The following is an 18095-nucleotide window of genomic DNA, read 5'->3' on the forward strand; positions in this document are numbered from 1 at the left end:
CATCCGGGAAAGCTCCTCCAATCAACGCGGCAGAAGGCCGTGCTGCTGGCCAATGGGGAGCCGGGCGGGCGCGCGCGGCCCGTGGAGATGATCGAGCAGCAGAAGCGAAAGGCCCCGGGCGGCCCCGGCCCGGGCCCTGGTCCCGGCCCAGCTCCCGGTCCCGGCCCCAGCCCAGCTCCTGGCGCTGCCCCCGGCCCTACGCCGGGTCCCGATCTCCCCCTCGTGCCTTCGGCGGCCAAGCGGCCCCGTCATGATCCACCGGCTGCTGGCGGAGGGGGCGGAGGCGGTGGCGGGCAGCCCCCAGCCGGTGCTCTGCTACAATCGGTAGGGGCTCTGAGGGGGGCGGGAATGGAGAGGACCTTTTCCTTGTGCCCTCTGCTCCGGCTGCCCCTCACTTCTCTCCCCGTGTCCTCCCGCAGGGCCCCCCGCGCTGCTCCTCGCTGCAGGCGCCCATCATGTTGCTGTCGGGGCACGAGGGAGAGGTGTACTGCTGCAAGTTCCACCCCAACGGCAACACCCTGGCTTCTGCCGGCTTTGACAGGCTGATCCGTGAGTAGTGGGGCCGGGCTTCACTACTCTTGGTGTAAAAATAATTTGTACTTAACAAAATCTCCCACTTTCCATTGTCCTATACAAGAAATCCCACTAAAGCATCAGCCCCTTCTTTCTCATAGCCTCCCTTTAGATATGGAAAGGCTGCTCTCACATCTCCCTAGAGTCTTCTCTTCCAGGCTGCAGATTTCTCTATCTGAATTAGATGTATTTTCGTACGCTGTTCACTTTCCTCTCTCCTGTTTCTCTAGTGCTATGGAATGTGTATGGGGATTGTGATAACTATGCCACACTGAAAGGACACAGCGGAGCGGTGATGGAGCTGCACTATAACACGGATGGCAGGTAAGGAGCACACTGGTAGATTTCTGCCCAATCCCCACTGTTTTGAAAGGGAGATGTTTTCTGCTGGACACAGCCCTGCACGGCACCTCCTCATTGCTCCAGCTCAGCCAGCAGCCCTTGTGACACTCTTCCAGATCAGGAGTGGTGTTTGCTCGAGGCTGAGCATTGACTCTGGAGCCACTTGTGACTTATGAATGCCTTTGGTTTCAATCTTTAGAGATCTGAGTGCTCATGCTGATGATGTGGGAAATGCTAATTGCTTGGGGTGGGAAAGAGAACACGTATGTGCTTTTTTATTTCAGAAGGTTCTTCCACCATTGCATCTGAACCAGGAGGTTGCTAGACTTTCCTTTTTCTCTTCCCAAAGAATCATAGAATCACTCAGGTTGGAAAAGACCTTAAAGATCGTTGAGTCCAACCACAACCTAACCATGCTACCCTAAATAACAACCCTCCACTAAATCATGTCCCTGAGCACCACATCCAAATGGTTTTTAAACACACCCAGGGATGGTGACTCAGCCACCTCCCTGGGCAGCCCATTGCAGTGCTTAACAACCCTTTCTGTAAAGGTTTTTCCTGATATCCAACCTAAAATTACCCTGGCACAACTTGAGGCCATTCCCCCTCGTCCTGTCACCAGTGAGAAGAGATCAACCCCGCTCTGCTGTTGTCACCTTTCAGGTATTGGAAGAGAGCAATAAGGTCTGCCCTCAGCCTCCTTTTCCCAAGACTAAACAGTCCCAGTTCCATCACAGACCGTGTCTGAGGAGTTAGAAATCCTATCTATAATTTTAAATAGAAGTGGGGTTTGGTGAAAGCACCTCCTGTGTATTTGTTCTACTGTCAGTCGGCAGACATTTGTCTTTGCACGTTAGGCATAGTTCTTAATAGTACTGGGGCCAATTTCATTTAATGTTTTTATCAGATCTTCATTAGATCCTGATAGAGAGTTTGAGTACACCGTCAGGAAACTAGCAGGTGACACCATGTTGGGCTGCAGTGTTGCTGATGGATCTGGGTAGGCTGAGTTGATGGTCTGAGTCCAGTCACATGACATTCAACAAAGCTGAGTGCTGCACTTGGGTCACAACAATGCAGTGGTAGAGGCTCAGGGAGAGTGGCTGGAGGGGTGTCCTGTGGGAAAGGATCTGGACAGTTGTAGAGAGCAGCCCCTTTTCCTCCAAACAAAACAACTCAGTTTCCCTCAGCAGCTGTAGCAAGAAAGATGGCTGTAGCAAGAAGGATGTCAGTCTCATTTTTTCAGGTAACAGGACATGATCTTTTCAACCAAAATGAGTGTCTCATTCAGTGGCTCCCACTTAATATTTCAAGCTGTGACCTCACATCTGTAGAGTAAGAAAGTGAGTTGGAGAAATGCTTCTGACATTGAGAGTCTCACAGTGGTTCTTCTCCACAGCATGCTCTTCTCAGCATCTACAGACAAGACTGTGGCTGTGTGGGACAGTGAGACTGGAGAGAGAGTGAAGAGGCTGAAGGGCCACACCTCGTTTGTGAACTCCTGCTACCCAGCAAGGCGAGGGCCTCAACTCGTCTGTACGGGCAGTGATGATGGGACGGTGAAGGTCAGTATGTGGAGGCAGTCCACGGTGAAAATAAGATAGGATCTCCAAGAACATAACATGTTCATTTCCATTTAAACTGGGGGAATTCACCTTTTAGTAACTCTCATAGATTTTTATCAACAAATTTTGATTCCAGAAAAGAAATTCAGTCAATCCTCCTGTACGTTTTTAGATGGAGGTTAAGAAAATTAATCCACTCAGTTGCACTTCTTCTGTTGAACAATGTTAATCAAACAAGTGGAAGGCAAGCAGTTACTGAAATCTTTTATTCAACAGCCTTTTTCCCTCCTATTTTTCATTAAAACTGGGGAATTCCTGTGTTTTAGCAGCAGCAGACTTTTACTGTGGTTTTTGTAAAAATCCTTTGAGGTGTGAAAGAGTGGATTTTAGTAGAGTGGTCTGAGTCTGCAAAACAGAGAGATTTTTCCCCAGAGGGTGGTGAGGCAGTGGAACAGGTTGCCCAAGGAGGCTGTGATGCCGCATCCCTGCAGGCATTCAAGGCCAGGCTGGATGTGGCTCTGGGCAGCCTGGGCTGCTGGTTGGCGACCTGCACACAGCAGGGGGTTGGAACTGGATGAGCACTGTGGTCCTTTGCAACCCAGGCCATTCTATGGTTCTATGAAAGCACGTGTGCAACTCCCTACATGTAAGTTTTACCACCACAATGTCTTTTCAGCTGTGGGATATCAGAAAAAAAGCTGCTGTCCAGACCTTTCAGAACACCTACCAGGTCTTGGCTGTAACTTTCAATGACACCAGTGATCAGATCATATCTGGGGGCATTGACAACGATATTAAGGTATGACGCTTGTGTCCTCGTGTGTCTTTCCAACCATGCTCACCTTTTCCATCCCATCAATATTTACTTAGCAGCATGCAAAATGCCCCATTGGTCAAGAGCAAATGTGGAAGACTATTGGTTAATTTTACTGTCACAAGAACTGCACTGATCCACAGTGTCCAACCTCTCTCTTGACCTGAGGCCAACAAGCTGAGGTAGTTGTCCCAGGGCTGTCTGCCATGTGACTGGCCACACGTCCCAGTGCTGCTGTCACACACTGCCACTGATATGGTATGCAAGCTGGCAGCTGGTGCTCCTCACAGAGGCACTAGAGCCGTATATGAGGTAGGCTAAAGAAAAATTGGTGACACATCCACATTCTCTGACCTCTGCTTCAATAACTTGTCACCTGCTACTGAGGAAAGTTCTTATTTAAGAGCACTCTCAGTGTTTCATTCATTTTGTAGCTGAGATTCTTCTGATAGCTTCACAGTTCAGTCATACTGTCTCTTTAGCCTCAGTCTCCAGTCTTACCTAGGCATGGGGAGCACATTCTTGTCAGAGGGCCACCACTAAGTGTAGCACTGAAATGGTATCTGTTCTGATTGCCCTCTTGGCAGTAACTCTTAGAGAAAAAGCAGTGTGAGGTTGGGCAGCTGCTTCTCTGTGCCATGGGTCAGTGGAATTCGGGAACTGAGGGAGCTAGGCCAGATTGAAAGGGAATTCTGCATACATAAGCTGCTGAAATTTCATTGTTTTTTGCAATTGTGGTTGGACATGTTAGGTAAGAAATAGAGAAAAAAAATTGCCCTTTAGAGGACAATACATAACATTATAGCCTTATACTTCAGCCATTCAGATCTCACCCAACTGAAACTGAAAACTGATTTCATCAGATGGCTGATCAGTACCTGCATGAAATGGTTTGGAAAGAGCGTTGCTGAGAGTCTTTTCTGCCCTTTCTAAGCCACAATCTTGTGTCTGTGTCTGAAAGGTGTGGGACCTTCGCCAGAACAAGCTGACGTACACCATGAGGGGGCATGCAGACTCAGTGACAGGCCTCAGCCTGAGTTCAGAAGGCTCCTACCTGCTCTCTAACGCAATGGATAACACAGGTACATCCTACCAGATGTGACAGCACAGCTGTGCAGACAGCTGTCAGCCCCTGCTTTTGAAGAGCTGTGTGTGGCATCTTGGAAAGGAACAGCTGAAATTGGTCATTGTGCTAAAAGGGGAGAACCAGGTGAAAAGATGGGCAGAACACAGGCTGGGTGAGCAGAGAAAACTTCAGTTCTCTTTGTTAGAACCGTGATAGTTGCAGAGAGGGAGCAGAAGAAAGGTTTGTTACGTCTCCCAAAGGGTGATGGGCACACAGGCTGCGGCACAAGTTATTTGCACAGGCAGTTGAACATAATCTTGGTCTGGCTTTTGTCAGTGGTTCGGCTGCTTCCCCGCAGCAGGGAATGACTGTGCTGCTTCCGTCTCCCACTTATGGGTGCTCAGCGAAGCTGATCTGATTGGAAGTGTGATCATGAAGTGTGTTAGAATAAAGCAGATGCTCATGGAAGGAGACAGTGGCTCGTCTGGGTAATAGTTGTTTTGGATTTTCCTCCTCCTGTTGGCAGTGGTCTTAGGAATTACAAATTGCTGCATTTGACCTTTCATATCGCAGCTTCCTGCAGCGGGAAAGCTGTTGGTTTCCTTTAGCTTCTGAGGAAACATGAGCATGAAAAGAACAAGGAATGTGACCAGACCTTTGGTCGTCTGCAGCTGATCCTGCCCCCTGCCTTGCTATCTCCAGCTGATTGCTGGCTGCTCTCTTGCAGTTCGCATCTGGGACGTGCGACCGTTTGCCCCAAAAGAGAGATGTGTGAAGATTTTCCAGGGGAACGTGCATAATTTTGAAAAGGTGAGTGTATTGCAGACTGAAACACTGGTGTTCATGCAACGCTGCAGCTATTAACTTCTCTGTAAATTGTTTTTTAAGTTCAAGTTTAAACCAGTGAGGCTTTAATAAGGACTCAAAGGAAGATTAATGCACAAAGTGAGATTCCAATTAAAGCTGTAGTAACAAAATTTCTTTGCTCAGTTTGCTGTAATTAGCTGTAAATTAAGTATTTTCTACATTTGCTATCTACATTGTGTAAAGTAGCAAGGCGATGGATGTTTCCAGCAATAAAATAAAGCCTGTCATTACTTTCTCATCTTTTGAAGAGGGATCATTAAAGTAGTGCTCATGATATTTAAAGTCTCATGGCGATTTTACTTGAAGTGGAAGGGAAGAGCTGAATCTTCTTTGGAAATTGAACTGTGCCTATTTTTTTTATCGTTGTTTTAGAATCTTTTGAGGTGCTCCTGGTCTCCAGATGGGAGTAAGATAGCAGGGGGATCTGCTGACAGGTGAGTTATCACCGTGTTTCTCTGTTACTGTCAATCCCAAACTATGTTTGCAATCACTCCTGAAACGAGCTGGATCATCTCTAAAATTAATATGAAGAGCCAGAGTTGTGCATGGAGGTGTGAAGACCCAGACAACCCCCTGTGGTAATCTGTGAGCATTGTCTGCAGCAGTGATAGCAGCAATGTGTTCATATTGCCTTTGCATCAGTGGAGAAGCACTGTATGGTTGTAAAATCCTTATTGCTGTTGTCAGAAACCTTCTAGAGAGCTCCATTTCTGCCTGTGTTCAGTCAGTGTGTCCAACAGATGGACAAGCAGGTGACAGGAGCGTAGCTGGCAGCACATGAGGTCTCTTGCAGTCGTAGCAGCAGACTCTTGTGAGACTTTTCTAAAGGCAGAGATTCTGGCAGATTGCTGCAGAGTGCTGGATTGGTGCTGATAATGACCACGAGTATCAGAGCTACCAGGTAGCACCAGTGCTGTTCTGAGGATTGTTTGTGATCCTTACTTTAATTAACAGATGTGAGGAAATGAAGTTGTCACTAAATTAGCACGTACCTGACGTATTTAAATGAGAGATTCTGCAGGCTGGGGTAACCAAAGGGTCAAGTGGGCAGGGGGAGAAGGGCAGCAGGTCCCTGCCAGGCACTGAAGGTTGCCATGAAGAATACCAAAGTGCTGGAGCAGATCCAGGGCCGCTGTCAGTGACATGGAGACAAGAATTCCTGCAGGCCAGAGTCCAAGGCATGGAACAGCAGTAATCAGCAAATTAATGAGTTTCTGATAGACGACAGGGAGAGCTTTGGCTCTTACAGAGCAGATACAGTGGGGCCAGCTGTCACAGCTGAGATGTGACCCTTCTTTCCAGTCCCACTGGGCTGCAGCAGCAGAGCACGTGGTTAGGAATACCTGTGCCTCTGTGGCCAGTCCCAGTGTGGGCAGCCTGACACGGTGAAGTGGGGCTGGAAATATTAGGCCACGAGGTTAGTTCTGCAGATGCTGATGTAGCTGTGTGGTTTGACAGCAACTTTGCTGTGAAATTCGTGATGAGGAGCACACAGCCAGGTGTTGGATGAGGCCACTCAGATCTTCCTGCTATCTCTGAGTTTTTAAGGTTTTTTTGGTTTTGTTTTGTAATTATTTTTTTGAGAAGGAGCATCTGCTGGGAAAGCAAAGCAAGATTAAAAATTTCCATTTGTCTGCATAAAAGGTAATTCCCCACTGGTTGCTGTATTGCTCTGCATTATGTGGAGTATGTGTGACAATTATCTGACTTTTTTTCTTTTCACTGTGAGCCTTTCAGAAGGGTTATTGTAAAATCAGCTGCTTAATGCTTTCCTGCTTTGCCATACCAAAGAAAAAACATTGCAGCAGAATTCTGTAGTGAAAGTGCCTGATATGATTCTTGCCTGCTGGATAATAGCAATAGCTGTGCTTGAAGAAATGCTGTTTTAAATGATATTCATGACTCAAGTGGGATGCTCCGTTTTTTTTTTTTTCCTTTTCACATCCTTTAAGAAAATAACATGAAGAATGCCTCTGAAAAAGTCTCTGTTGGCATCCAGTGTCCTCTCTGCTTAGCCAACAAGGATCATAAAAGATTCAGTGCTTTTTGGGGCAGAAAAGAAGTTAATTGCTGTTTCAACCAAGAAACAGAAATTTTTCTGTTTCAACTAAGAGATGGTTTTTGCAATTAGAGGCCTGATGTAAAACCAACCATTGGTCTTCATGAGGTGTGCAAAGCATTGTCAAAGGGAAAGAGCAGCTGGTGGTGGCACTCGGTGCTGGGGGCACTGCGTAAGCCTGGAGTGGCCCAGCTTTGGAGCCTGGGTTGTGTGCAGGGATGTACAAGGGCCGTTGGTCCTGAGCACGTTTCAGCTCACGCAGCTGGGATGTACTGATCACAGTGGCATTTGCAGCAGCCTTCCTTTGGAGGAACGTGGCTGCAGGTCACTTTTACATGTGTTCTCCTCTTGCCTGCTGTCCCTCGTTGCCCTCACCCTCTGCAGCATCCCCTGTGAGCAGCCACGCTGATGTCTCTGAAGCACGTGTGTGGCAGAGCTGCTCTCCACACTGAACTCCACCAATTACTGCTCTGCCATTTTCCTCTTCTGCCCCCTGAGAGATTTTATTTCAGATGCCACTCACTTATCTAAGGAGCAAAACGAGAAGGCAGGAGGAGCGTAATGCAGAACTGGCAGCTTTCCCAAACCACTGATTCTTTTTCTGAAGAGCTGAGAACCTGTAACAAATGACATTCCAGGTTAAGTTTGGGAGGGAGGCCGAGCAGGTGGGACGCAGCATCGTTTTGCCTGGCTGTGGTCTCCATATCCGAGGGCTGGGCATCGCTTTGTGGACTGGCATAGTGACGGGCAGCAGGAATGTGGTAGGGCAGGCTGTGTTCTGCAGCACAGAGGTGCCTTTTCTCTCCCATTTGGAGACCGTAAGGATAGTCTGAATGCTGCCTGGTGCCAGCAGTTTATTTCTGACCCGCTGCACTTGCAGTGCTGTCGATTCTGTCCTTCAGCCAAGGTGAGGCAGGCGGGCAGGACCTGCAGCAGTGCAGCATGGCGACCCGCAGGAGATTAATCCAAGGGCTGCATGCAATCTGATCGGCCCCTAATAAATGCTGCCAAGTGAATGATGACTTCAGTGGCGTCGCAGGAAGAAATCCATATATAAAGGTTGTTGACTGGGAGGGGTTGTGCTATGGCAGGGACTGGGGGGGAGCACCCAGACTCCTCCTCACTGCTTGCCTGCCAGCCTGAACTGAGAGTCCCTATGGTGCTTGCAGGGAGGTGTTTGCAAGAGGAAGAGTCGTTCTGATGCTCCATGTGTCTCTGAGCCCACTGTGTTGCTGTTGTGCTGGGGGTCTCCGTGGCCTCATCAATCTCAGTGCTGCAGTGCTGAGACAGCAGAGAGGCTTTTAACACAGAGCTGGCACATCAGCTCCTACCTGCTCAGACCTTTGCTCCTTTTAATTCAGCAGTGCAGCGTTTTGCTCCTGAAGGCTCCTTGTTTATCCATGCTAACAGCTGTGGTTATTACAGCCTGGGTGGTGAACCGTTGCAGGAAGCAGCCGTTGGTGTGGGAGGCACCTACTCTCCCTTTACAAATGCTTGCTCTCATAATGACTGTCTTGTAGGTTTGTCTATGTGTGGGACACCACATCCAGGAGGATTCTGTACAAGCTGCCAGGCCACGCGGGGTCGGTGAACGAACTGGCTTTCCATCCAGAGGAACCTATCAGTAAGTCCTCCCCAGATCAAGTCAGCTGGGGAAACAGATTCAGAGCCTGCTGGATGCTGGTCTTCCATAAAACAGCACAAATAGTGTTGGTGGCCCAGAACCCAAGTATTGAAGAACCAGGGGAAAGAAATCCACTGCAGCCTGGAGCCAAGCCCTGGGCTGAGCAGCGGGGCTCTGCTCGTGGGCCTGGTGACCAGCAGTGCTGTGGAGGTCTGTCCATGAGCTGCAGGTGGCTGTGAGCTGCTGCTTCTGTTCAGAGGCCACGGGAAAAGATTTTTGATACTTGGGTTTGGTATAACCATGTATTTGCTGACCACATGATAACACTTAGAGAAGCCTAGAGGCATGTCTCCAGCACAGGGCCTCTGCCTTTCCCAGAAGCTACAGGGGACAAACGAGGCTCTTTGAGCAGAGATTTCAGTCATCGTCCCAGAAGTTCTGCTCCAGGGCAAAGGTGTGGCACTGCATATCAGTGGTGGGTGAGAAAATGCAGCTGGTGGCTTTCTCAGAACAGCTACAGTGCCATGGCTGAGACCAGACTTGGTGTCAGTTTCTTAGCGCTGTTTGTGGCCCTAGGAGGACCACGGGGCACTGTTTGTTTCTATGGAAACACTCACACCATCAGCCAGGTCATCACACTGCTTCAGCCAAAAACTGACACGAGGCAACCCCGAAGGGAAGCTGAGAGCTCAGTGGTGCTGAGCATGACAGTGTGCAGCAGCCTGGGGGTGGGGATTCGGGGCAGTGAATTATGGGTTTGTTCCTTGGTTATTCATTGCTCTGTCTTCAGAGACTGTGCTGGAAGAGCAGAGCCATCTTTCCGCTTTGGAGCGGGTTGTTCGTAATTGTGTTCTGCTGAGCTTCTCTTTGAGCATCAATCACTCGTCTGAAAGTAAAAATTAAAAACCTACCCAGTCGTGGCACGCGAGCCCTGCGGCTGATTCCTGTTAACATCTGGGAACGTTGGTCTTGTAGCTCACTCCACCCATCTCACGTTCTGCATCTGCATGGGGGGGCAACGCCGAGCCAGGCGACAGACATTGGTCTGCAAGCTTCATGCCAACCCCCCCCACACACATCTCACAGACTTGAATGAAATAGCTGCCAGGTCAAGAACAGAGCTCTGATGGAGTCGTCGTCACCCTTAACACTTGTGCTTTGCATGCACTCAGCAGCCTTTTAGCCCCTCTGCATGAGGGCTGTTCTGGCTGAGCGCAGCTGCGTTCTGCTTCTGTTCTGACAGCAGCGTGGCCAGGCTTTTCCAGCCAGCCTCTGCCCTCTAGTGGCACGCGGTCCCAGTGGCCGTGCCTGTTCACAGTCTGAATGCTCCTTGCAAGCAAAATAACATTGCAGGATATTTGAGAGCATTACCAGCGTGTTTATGGGTCTCTCTTTAGTGTTTTAATGCTCAGACATTACAGGCAGCATGCCTTTATGTCTGTCTTGGGGCAGGGGAATGGCAGCCAGAGCTCTACGTGCTTGCTGCTGTGCTGCGTGTGCTGAAATGTCAGTGGTAATCCCATGAAGCGTTTTTGGGGAGCAGATGAGATCTGGCTTTGGAGATAACTTACAGCCAGCAGCTAAATCCACAGTGTGTCATCAGCAGAGGTTTCAAACTGATTGTTGTGTTCCTCTCTCCTGCAGTACTCTCTGCATCCAGTGACAAGAGGCTGTATATGGGGGAGATCCAGTGAAGCTGAGAAGATGCTGTGATTTGTGCCCCTGAAGTCTCTGGTTTACAGAAGTAGGATTGACTTTTGCTGGTGCCAGCCCCCTCACACTCGTGGTAATGGGAAAACACTGAAGCAGCTTGATGAGACATCACAGGCTGCAGTGTCTGCATGGCCCTGCTGTACAGCTTGGGCTTTTTCCCCTTTTGGGGAAGAAGGAAAACTTAGAATTGAATTGGTTTTGAATTTGGCTGTACAGCGGGCTGCTAAACCCTTACCCAGATCACTTGAAATTTGTGTAATTTGTTTAAATTCCATTTGTGGCTTGTATATTCCCTGTCCGGTTTCTCTTGCTTGTTTTTATATGGTCAAACTGAAATAGACACCTTTTTACAAGAACTGTGTGGATGGAATTTATTGTTCTGCTTTACTTTTCTACTGTACAATACTAAATCAAAGCCCTCACTCGTATATAACCCAGGGAAAACGTATACTTGAACTTCAGAAGAGCAGCTTTATTTTTTATTCATGGCAATAAAAATGACCACACTGGAAATAATTGTCAGGCTACTGCTGAATTCTATTTTCTTGTTTTGAGTAGAGTCAGCCTTCTGCTATAAATAAATGTAAAAGGAATGAGTTCAGGACTCAGCAGTGCAGGAGCTGGGTTGGTTGCACATCCCCTGTTGCATCGCAGGCTGGCTGGGATGTGGCAGGTTGTCAGGCAGGTTGGGTGCACGTTGCTTATCTACCATCAAGATTTGGGATAGGAGAAAACAATTTCCCTTCCAGCAATTTAAGTTCCTTCCCTGCTGGCTTATCCCCACCATTCCATGGTCAGGTCTGTGCCCCACAAGTTTCTGTTCTGAACGTGTCCACCCCAGTTTCTTGCCCAGTTTCTCCTTTTTCACCCCTTTTTCCCCCTTTGCTGCCGTAGCTCAGATTGTGTCAGGTGTTGCTCACCTCTCACTGGTTCCCTGTCCTGTCCTGGAGGAGGGCTGCACATTGGGTGGGATGATGAACCTGTGATCCTCCCACTCCAGGACTGTTCTGTGCAGTCGTGGTGTGTTTGATCAGGAGGAATTCTGCTGCAGCCATAAGGAGGTATTTAAGAGGTGGAAAATTATTGCAGTTCACACAGTACAATGGGAAGAAGTTCCTCTGACTGCATTCTTGCCCGTATTCTTACTGTGGAGAGAAGGGAAAAGCTGGAGGATTGTGCACTTGAGGCTGGAAAGGATGGAGAAGCTTTGAAGGAGGGTGAGAAGTGTGGCTGCCCTTCCCGAGGAGGCAGAGCGGATGTGGGGTGACACTGCTTTGTCACTGTCACCTGGAATGGTTCCTGTCCTGGTGCTGTGTCCTTGTTTTAGGGATGCAGGAAACCTGTGACTGCCTCATTCACTGCCCAGCTCCGCAGCTGGGCTGACGGATTGGAGCACCAGGTCTGCACTGAGCAGAGCCCCAGCTTCAAATCCAGTGAGGATCAGCTCCTTGCGACGCCCAGCAGGAGCAGCAGGTGCCATCAGTCCGTACCAACACAGAGGAGCTGCACCCGTGGCACTGCTGCTCACCAGGACGCCGCATTGGCGAAGCTGCTGCTGCCCAGCCTGCAGCCTGCCCTGCACCAGGACCCTGCTGAGGTTGGGGCTGACAGGTGGGGTGAGGAGGAGGATGGTGCAGACGGGGGAGGACCTGTCACCAGATGGTGGTGAGTGGATGCATCGAATGCAAACAAATCATCCTCCAGCTGAAGAGCCAAGCAGAGAGAGCTGGAGGCAGGGGGAAGATTTATTTTTAATTCTGCGGAGTGTTAAATAACACGGCCTGGAATGCATGTGAATGAGAGCAGGGGGCCCGGCTGGGAGTGCCGGATCTCAGGCCAGCTCCTGTGCCCTGGGATGGGGCTGCCTGGCCAGGAGCAGACAGGCACGTGCACGTGGTGCTTTGTGGGCCCTATTATAATCCTTGAGGGTTTGTTTCATCTGAATGTATGCCCAAATGTCTGAGGGAAGAGGCTGGGGGCCTGGCTGGTGGTGACAACATAGTAACTGCTCGATTTCCTGACTTGTGTTTGTTTAAAGGAAGAAAAAAGGGTGCTTTCTTTCCTTAGTTAGCAAAGGAGGAACCTGAGGTGAAGCCGTAGAGAGGCCTCCTCCTGCATCCCCCAGTCACCTGGGAATGGCCAGCCTTAAACCCACCTTGGTGTGAATGAAGGATGCAGCCAAGGCTCTGGCTTTTCCTGCACAAAGGAAAAGGAAATGAGGAAAAAAGCAGAGGTGTGAGCGTGCCTGGTGTGCCTTGCAGGTGGGCTGTGATGCTGCACCCTGGGGTCTGGCAGCACCCTGAGATGCCCAGTCCCACCTGGTGGCTGTGACTATGAGACGCTCAGCAGCTCAGTGCATCAGTGCTGGCATCCATGCAGCTGTGACCCAGATCAGGAGAATGATCTGGATTAACACTAATCCCCCCACCCCAAGGAGAGCAAGCTCTGCCGTGGGGCCGGATTGCTTTCAGGGCATCTCCTCCCTAAATAGACCAAGAGAGCCCAGCAGTGCCACCCCAACATGAGCACACTGACTGCAGCAGTGAGCTTTCTTCTCTCCTGCATCCCTGGAGAGAGCTGGAAGCTGATTTAGGAGCAGCACCCACCTGCTGGTAATGGGGCACGTGCTCAGTGAGCCATGACCGGCCCCGTCCTTGCAATTTGTGGATTTAATCTAATTTGCTCAGGGGGTTGGAAGGGTGGAGAGGGAATGCAGATCCCGGCAGTTAACAGCCCCCGGGGGGGCACTGGGAGCTGAGTTTCATGCTCTGCAGAGCCAAATTCCTGCAGCAGGAGCACAGCCTCAGCTCCACGCTGCCACCACAGGGGTTCAGCCCCCCAGGCTCAGTGCTGGCCCTGGGGTACAGCCATAGGAAACCCTTTGTGCAGGGGGCTTGCTGCCAAGCTGAGCCCTTGTTGTGCAGCATGCACGCATCCGTGCACGCACTGCATGTACACACATGCACACACATATATGTACACGTGCACATGCGTGTACGCACACATGCCTGCATACCAACACTTACAGACGTTTTCACTGGAGCAGTGTGAGCTCCAGGGCGCACAGCAGCAAGCCATTAAAGGCGTAATCCGAGCACGGAGAAAATTGTTTTCTTAAACAGGTTTATTCCTCCAAGGGACGTCTTTGCTTGAGAGATTTCCTCTATAAATTAAATCTGTCCCATGATCCAGATCAACGGCTGCGAGCCCCACAGCACTGCGTGGCTCTGGTCCCCGCTCTGGTCCTTATGCTGTGCCACCTTTTGGAGCACAGAGCCCCTGGATGGAGGCTGGGGCACAGGCTGGGGTCCTGCAGGGCACAGTGTGAGCAGCCCAGCCCTGCTCCATACCCCCCCCTCCCCCCCTCGGGTTGCCACCCCATCCCTCCTCCAACCCCTTCCACACCTTTTCCCATTGCTGCTCCTAATGAATTTTGGTAGCAATAGTTTCTAAAAGAATAGAAAACAATTATTTGCTCTGTTGGGGGATTAGATGATATTTAGTCTCTATTTAATAGAAAACTAATTAAATTACACGAGAAACTGAATAGAATTTTTTTGTTAATTATGAATTTTGCAAGCTACAAAGGCTAAATGATGATGGATTCTGTAATCTGCCGTGCTTTTAGCTAGACACTGAGATAAGATGACAGCTGAGAAAGAATGGGAAGAATGCATTTTAATTTCTATATCGATTCAATAACAGCTGGCTGAACAGCGATCCATTAATGGTGATCTGCAGGAGCTGATGTTGACTGGCAGGCTGACGGCTAATTATGTGAAAATTGGGGACACAGTGGTTAAACAGATGTGTGTGTGCTCCTGGAGGAGGCTGGGGAAGTGCTGGTGCCCTGTGTGCTGGCTTTCTCCATCTCTTCCCTTCGCCCTGCATGGGCAGGTGGGATGCAGGGTGCTCGGTGCCAGGCGTTCCTTAGGGCTTTGAGCCACTGGGATTTGGGGATGGGTGAAATGAGGGCATGGATGATTGGGGTCCAGGTCAGCCGCTCTGCCTCCACCTGTGCTGGAGGTGCTGTCTCCAGGCTGCTGTCTGGCATCCTGAGCTTGGTGCCCAGGTTTGGGCTGCCCATCACAGGCAGCATCTCTGATCCCAGGGCTGGAGCATCCCTGCTTCCAGGGCTGGGACATCCTTGGTCCCAGTGCTGGGATATCTCTGCTCCCAGGGTCGGAGCATCCCTAATCCTGGGACTGGAGCACCTCTGCTCCCAGTACCTGGCTGGTACCCAGCTGCCCATCACACAGTGCTGGGCTGCAGTGGGGTCCACCTTTTCCTTTCCACCTGCAGGGCTGCTCAGCCACTCTGACCTCTTGTTAATTAGGGGCTCGTTAGCATGGATGCAGGAGAACTTCAGCCCTGGCATTTGTGAGTCGTGGCTGCTCCACCAAAACTGAGCTGCCCATCAGCCTGCAGGGGGGATTCAAAGTGCAAACCCACTCCTCTCTGAAGGCACTACGCCGTGTTTTGGGGGGAGCTCCACTGCTACCTCACTGGATCAACACTGCTGGGAGCACCAAGCAAGGGGTGCTTGTGGGAGCCCCAACCACCCACAGGGTTTCAATGCATCAGACCTGTGCCTGCATGGCAGCGGCACGGAGATTTGCATGTGTTTACTCTGCTCTGATTTGCATAATGGATGGGAATAAATATCTTCTCCCTGTCACCGTAACACAGACAGATGGATCCCCTTCAAAGATTTGTTGGCCAATAAACACACCGAAACGATCATTCTGTCTTGTTCCAGCGGGCTGCTTGGTGCCATCAATTACTGCCCAGGATCCTAAAGGATGCTTACGGGGCTGCAGCTCAGCAGCCAGTTCCTTGGGGCTGCCACTTCCCCTCTAGGGATGTTCCCAAACTTTGGCTGGTGCCTGGGGGGGACACCACAACTCCTGGCACAGATTTGGTGCTTTTTCCCCCCCCAAATTTTTTTGCTGGCCAGACAGATGACAAAGAAGACTTTGTGCAGCCAAGAGAGCAATCCCACCTGGATCCCCATGCCCTGGGGATGCAGAGCTTGGCCAGGCCATGCTGTAAGATGACCTTCCTGATGCCTTGTGGTCCTGGGATGCTCCCAGGGGACAGCAAAGGGACATGGGGGACATCCAATTTCTTGGGCTGCATGGCTGGCAGAACTTCTGCTTGAGTCGCCATCAGAAGCCAAGCATTGGGTAACCCATCCATCTGGGCTGGAAAAGACCTTCAGCATTATCACTCCAACCATTAACTGGACCCACTGGGTAACCCATACTGTCATAGAATCATGTCATAGAATCACAGAATGGCCTGGGCTGAAAAGGACCACAGTGCTCAGTGTTCCAACCCCCTGCTGTGTGCAGGTCACCAACCAGCAGACCAGGCTGCCCAGAGCCACATCCAGCCTGGCCTTGAATGCCTGCAGGGATGGGGCATCCACAGCCTCCTTGGGCAACCTGTGCCAGTGCCTCACCACCCTCTGGGGGAAAAACTTCCTCCTAATATCCAACCCAAACCTCCCCTGTCTCACTTTAAAACCTTGTCCTATCATCTAGGTTGGGAAAGACCTTCAAGATCATGAATTCCAACCAATAACCTGACCTACTGCATAACATACCATGGACTCATCGAGGTGTGAAAAAATCCTTTAAGATCATCAGCTCCAACCACTGACCTGACCTTTGGGGTAACATGTCCCATACATTCATCCAGTTTGAAAAAGACTTTCTAGAGCCTCTTGGTATTTCTACAATCCCTCCTTGCAACCCATCCACCCGTCCCATGGGGCCTCGGGCTTCAGGAATGCTGTGCCCCTAATGAGGGGCAGTGAGCACACGCTGTCATCCCCCACGCACCACATTTCCATTTGAAAAAGGCAGCAATATTGAAAAAGAATGGCTTTCCACGAACAATGCATCTGGTGTACATCAAAGCACTTATCTTCACAGCTTCCTCCCGTCTCCACGAATGAATAATGCGACCCTGATTTTATTTCCTCCTAATATTTCCTCCGTCATTTGCACATCGTCTCTTCTCTTTCTTTCCACAAAAATAAAATAAAATAAAAGCAAAACGAAAGATCGCAGGTGCGGATGGAGGGCGGCAAAGCAGAGCAAGGGACAAAACGCTCAGCCCTTCCCCACCTGCTCACAAATGAAGTTATCTCCTCGCCTTCTAGGGAAGCAGCCTGACATGCTATATTGACCTTTTTAATCTAAAATTGATTCTTTGCAAAACTCCACCTGGTCGAGAGCCAGGCAGGATCTCGGCACCGTTGTGTTGGTTTTATCGCTCTCATTATTTTCCATCAGCACGTTTTGCTTTCCTCTGGTGTTTACTGGAGCCTTTGCCCCTCGCACTGATGGGGAGGGCTGAGCAGAGCAGGTCAGGCTTGCAATTGTCAACAAAGCACTGTGAGTCGGTGGGGACCTCATTGGTGCTGACCTATGGGATCCCTTCACCCCACGTCCTTCCTCTGCTCACATCCATGAGCAGTGCCTCCTTTTCCAGCACCCCCGGCTCAGTTTGCACTCAGCCACCTCCCCTGGGCTCTGCGAGCACACCAAATATCTGTAGTGCAGATTCTGTGCTCGGAGAAGCTGGATGTCTCCTACAAACCCCATCCTATGGCCGTGCCTGGACCTCCCAGAACACTCATGGGGGCACATGCCAGCACACAGCACCGGGGCAGGGGGAAATTCCCACTGCAGGATGACGGAACACATCCAGGAGTGGCGGATCCAGCAGGCTGGCGAGTGGGGACGTGTGCTCAAACGTTGGATGGGCTGGGTTGGATCGTGGACCTGCACCCACATCCAAATGCATCTGCAAGCTGTGGACCATCAGATTCAGAACTGAGCTGTGCTGGTGCCAAAATACATGCAGTTTCAACAGATGCTTTGTTGTAAAAATCAAGGCTGAAGAAAAGAAACGCACGGAACTGTAAAGCAGTGAACTATTCCCAAGTCCTTCTGCTGGGTGGCAGGGAGAGGTTTCCAGAGCTCTGGGAAAACACCATCCCAAAGCACCATCCAAAGCACCATCCAAAGCACCATCCCAAAGCACCATCCCAACCATTCCTTGGCAGCTTTGCACTTTCCACTCCCCCAGGTGCGCTGTGGAGAAAGAACAAAGGTGGGCAGGGTGGGTGGCAGCTGGGGCCGAACTCTGCCAGCCCCGTGTGCCCCCACCTTCCTGCCCAAACCTCCCAGACAGGAAGCCGCTGAGAGCAGAAGCCCAAAGCCAGGTGTCTGGGTGCTGGACGGTGGTCACTCCCGGCCCTGGGGGGGCTGTGCATGCTCTGCACGGTGGGGTAGCTTTGCTTGCAAGGCTGTGTCTGTTCTCCCTGCAAACCCAGGTGCTGCCCTGGCACGGTCACTCCAGGGGAGGTGGTTGTGGGGTCCCTGCGCTCAGACTGCAGGCACCACCCACCCACAGCCCACAGGGACCGCAGGGTGGGAAGAAACTGGGGTGGGGGG

General features: G+C 50.6%; 1 protein-coding gene across 1 annotated transcript; it reads left to right on the forward strand.

Annotated features, from left to right (window-relative positions):
- Positions 1–87: 87 nt before the first annotated feature.
- On the forward strand, positions 88–10979 carry SNRNP40 (small nuclear ribonucleoprotein U5 subunit 40). Its single transcript, XM_042809348.1, has 10 exons — positions 88–324; positions 420–549; positions 804–897; positions 2318–2483; positions 3160–3282; positions 4259–4379; positions 5091–5173; positions 5603–5664; positions 8810–8913; positions 10558–10979. The coding sequence occupies exons 1-10, from the start codon at positions 88–90 to the stop codon at positions 10605–10607; spliced, it is 1170 nt and encodes a 389-aa protein (XP_042665282.1). The 3' UTR covers positions 10608–10979.
- The last annotated feature ends 7116 nt before the right edge of the window (positions 10980–18095 follow it).

Source organism: Centrocercus urophasianus, unplaced genomic scaffold (genome assembly GCF_019232065.1).
Source record: "Centrocercus urophasianus isolate 14NV4802_14NV808 unplaced genomic scaffold, USGS_Curo_1.0 seq_1160, whole genome shotgun sequence".
Lineage (NCBI taxonomy): Eukaryota > Metazoa > Chordata > Aves > Galliformes > Phasianidae > Centrocercus > Centrocercus urophasianus.